At 34.7% G+C, this 3,496-nt stretch overlaps 1 protein-coding gene across 1 annotated transcript; it reads right to left on the bottom strand.

Annotated features, from left to right (window-relative positions):
• Positions 1-942: 942 nt before the first annotated feature.
• Positions 943-2,559, bottom strand: LOC118751004 (calreticulin-like; the record flags this gene model as incomplete). The annotated part of the gene is given in 2 exon segments (XM_036485763.1): positions 943-2,030; positions 2,087-2,559. Coding segments are annotated over 2 exon segments (1,007 nt in total), but the record flags the coding sequence as incomplete, so codon positions are not given.
• Between the last annotated feature and the right edge of the window lie 937 nt (positions 2,560-3,496).

Genomic DNA, 3,496 nt, shown 5'->3' with positions numbered 1-3,496 from the left:
AAAGTTTGCAGCTTTTAGATTTAATTCAGAGTAAAATATCGATGGGACCTAAAATTTTATCCGATTTCACCCATAAATTTGCAGATAACTCTTAAACTGATAATTTGATTGCAAAACATTGTATAGCAAGTTAAAAGGGATTTCGAAGAACTTTAATCTGGTGGAGAGTTTTTGCGGTGTGATAATCAGAACCGGATATTTTTGGAAAAAATTTAAAATGCTGTTTTCTCAATTTGAAAAAAACGATAATTCCGCAAATACTTAAAACCTATTCTACTTTTATTTATTTTTGACCTCATATTCAGATACTGTGTTATTTTACATCGCAAATGACTATAAAATTCACAATTTTCAACTATTTTGTTGAAAACTTGTTTCCCTGAATGCATATGGCTTTCTAAATTTTCAAATGCAACGCGCAAGTACTTAAGAGTTATCATGTTCGAATACATCTTTACATCGAAGACATCTTTTTCCGCCCTGCAAAACAACATTTTTTTAACGAACGGTCTAATGCAGACGCTCCTCTCATTCTTAAAGTTAATTTCTCAAAACTTTTGTTCTCGTTTTATTCTCTAGCAAAACGTTCCCCAGACTTTTGTACTTATTTGATCCTCCTTGAAAACGTTCTCGATACTTTCATTCTTATTTTTTCCTATTGAAAACATTACCGAAAGATTCGTTCCGATCGTGTCCTTTTTGAGAACGTTCTCATGAGTTTTGTTCGCATTTTGTTCTTTACGGAAACGTTCCGAAACTTTTTGTTCTCATTTTGCTCCCGTTGAAACTGTTTCATTCCTTTTGTTCCCTATTAGTTCTTATGTGGGAACGTTCTTGATATTACATTTTGTTCTCATGCAGACTACCAAAACTAGAACACGACCTCGGTTCCGGATTGTGCAGTACACTACTACTTACATACAGTCACGAAAATGCTGCTGCTCTTGGCAAGAGCCCTCGCTTAGGCACAAGGCTGGTAATTTTATTTTAAATAAACGTTTAATTAATGGCGATTTCGTTTCTACAAAAAATTTTGTGTGTTTCACTGCCCGGTTCTTAGGGATTGTGATAAGGGGACAATGACAAGGTAACGAAAACGCCATACGATTTGATTTTCCGTGTTTCTTCCAAAAAATTCGCGCTTCAACAGTGCAAAATATGTTTGATGTTACAGTCAACTCTGTAAAACGGGTATGTTTTCGTCATCTTTTCCTTGTCTAGCTCACGCAATTCATAATATTGTCGTTTTAAGCAACTATCTGATTTTCAAGGCAATACAAAGCTTCAAAGGGCAAGGAATGTGCCTTTTATGCCTTACAATGGTGTAACATTTAAAGAAACGAAAAAATTAATTCCCCACTCTTTGCCTTTATTTTAGAACCGAACACGAAAAGAGAAAGAGGTCATTAAAGACGAAATTTTTCGGTAGAAACGAAATCACAATAACTTTCTATCTGTTCTTTTAGAATACTTAGAATATTTTTTATTAAAAAAGCTTAAAGTTCGTCATGATCATTTAGCTGTGGACCATCTACTTCATCCTCATCTTTTTCGTCATCATCTTTGTCCACATTCTTTTTAGCTTCCTCTTCATCTTTTTTCCGTTGCTCGTCGTCCTGTGCTTCTTTCATTTTCTTTTCCCCAGCTTGAATATCTTTTACTTTTGATGCCTTTTTAAAAGCTTCATCGATATTATCAGTTATGAGTACGTTGTCAAATATTGTACCAGACTTAACTTGCCATAAATCAAAACCTAGTATGCACAACTCCTTTCTTAAGTATAAATCTCCTTCTGGTTTATAATCGGGATTTTCAATTTCTGGATGTTCCCAAGCTCCTTTGTAATCCGGATTGTCTAGTTGCTTAGGCTGCCATTCTCCTTTGTAATCTGGGTTGTCTACCATGGGCGGTTCCCATTCACCATCCATTTCATCATCCCAATCTTCTGGTTTAGTAGCATCAGGATCGGGAATATACTCGGACTTATCCCAATCCAAGGGCTTCTTATCGTCGGGATCTGGAATTGTGGGCTAAACAAAATTGTTTAGTATAAAGATTAATAGATAATAAAGGCGAATGAACATACCCTATCGTCCCAATTTTCAGGTTTCTTAGCGTTTGGATCCTTAATCTTCTTTGGCGGAAGAAAATCCCAATCATCCTCAAGGTTACCAGACTCAATTTTTTCGTTGTCAATTAAAACTTCATAGGTGTTGTCGGGCTTTACAATAAGCGTGTAAAAGTGGGTATAAACATCATCTTTGCATCTCAAGTCCTTTTTAATTAGATGGTTTTTTCCTTTATAGCTAAAGATAACATGGACTTTCTTGGTTCCAGGTCCGCAAATATCAGGCCCAAACATAATTTCATATGGGGATTCCCCATGCATATCTTTCTGATCTAAAGAGCAATCAAAAAGTTTTACATATCCTCCACCACAATCTATATTTTGTTCGTGCTTTACGGAAAACTGAATCACTAAATTTTTATTTTCGTTGCTGAAGGGTTCGAATTTTCTTGAAACTGCATAAAATCGGGCATCTTGGGATGTTTGCAACCCTAAAAATAATTTTAAACGAGTAAAAACTAGAGCATTAGTAATGTTTGATGAATATGTGGACCAATAAAGAATAGAAGTGAAAGTCGGGGGTTTGAAATGGAAAAAACTAATTTTGATGGCACTATTATGATGTTTCGAATGTCATATTTTTCACATTAGCGAATTTGAATGCGAACGTTAGGAATAACATTAAAAAAGCTATAATAAACTAAAGCTATCGTTTTCTAAATTTTTAGAATATTGAACCAGTGCTTAACCTATACAATGTTTTAATCTAGTAGTCAAGAAAAAGTAATATTTCTGCCTCTTCTCCGATGAGTCGATTTCTTGGAGGCTCATACATACATTTCCATACGTCACATACGTGACAGTCGTACGTTTCAATGAGATACAAACAAGGTAGAACAATTGATTTCTTTTACTTTTTTAGACCTTTGTATAGCACATAATTCGGACCATAAATACGGTTTTTTTAAATATCTCGACATTGGCTCCAGGTAGCAAGACCATTTTACGCAAACATTTTTATACTTACATTGCCAGTATATATTTAAAAAAAGCAGACAACTTGTCCCATAAATACGTTAGAAATATGATTTTTATTTTTTGTCGCGGTAGACCTTCCGATGGAAATACCCATATACATATAAGGCTAGCTGCACTTTCGACGTATAATGTAAAAAATTAACTGAAATATGTAACTACCAATACAATTACGTAAAATATGAATAGCACTTATATATTTTAAGGTCATCACAAAAAAGAGGATAAAGTGCAAACGTTAACAAAACAAGTAAGAAAGTCTAAGTTCGGGCGGGGCCGAACATTAAATACCCGGCGCAAGTATCACATATATGCCTTTTCACCTTTCCGAAAGCTACCGCTACATGGTAAGCCGGGGTGTATCAATTTTAAATAAATTAGCGTCCTTAAATT

This window comes from Rhagoletis pomonella, unplaced genomic scaffold (assembly GCF_013731165.1).
Source record: "Rhagoletis pomonella isolate Grant_MI unplaced genomic scaffold, Rhpom_1.0 Rhpom_scaffold_00488, whole genome shotgun sequence".
Lineage (NCBI taxonomy): Eukaryota > Metazoa > Arthropoda > Insecta > Diptera > Tephritidae > Rhagoletis > Rhagoletis pomonella.
This window is presented reverse-complemented; position numbering and strand designations above follow the sequence as displayed.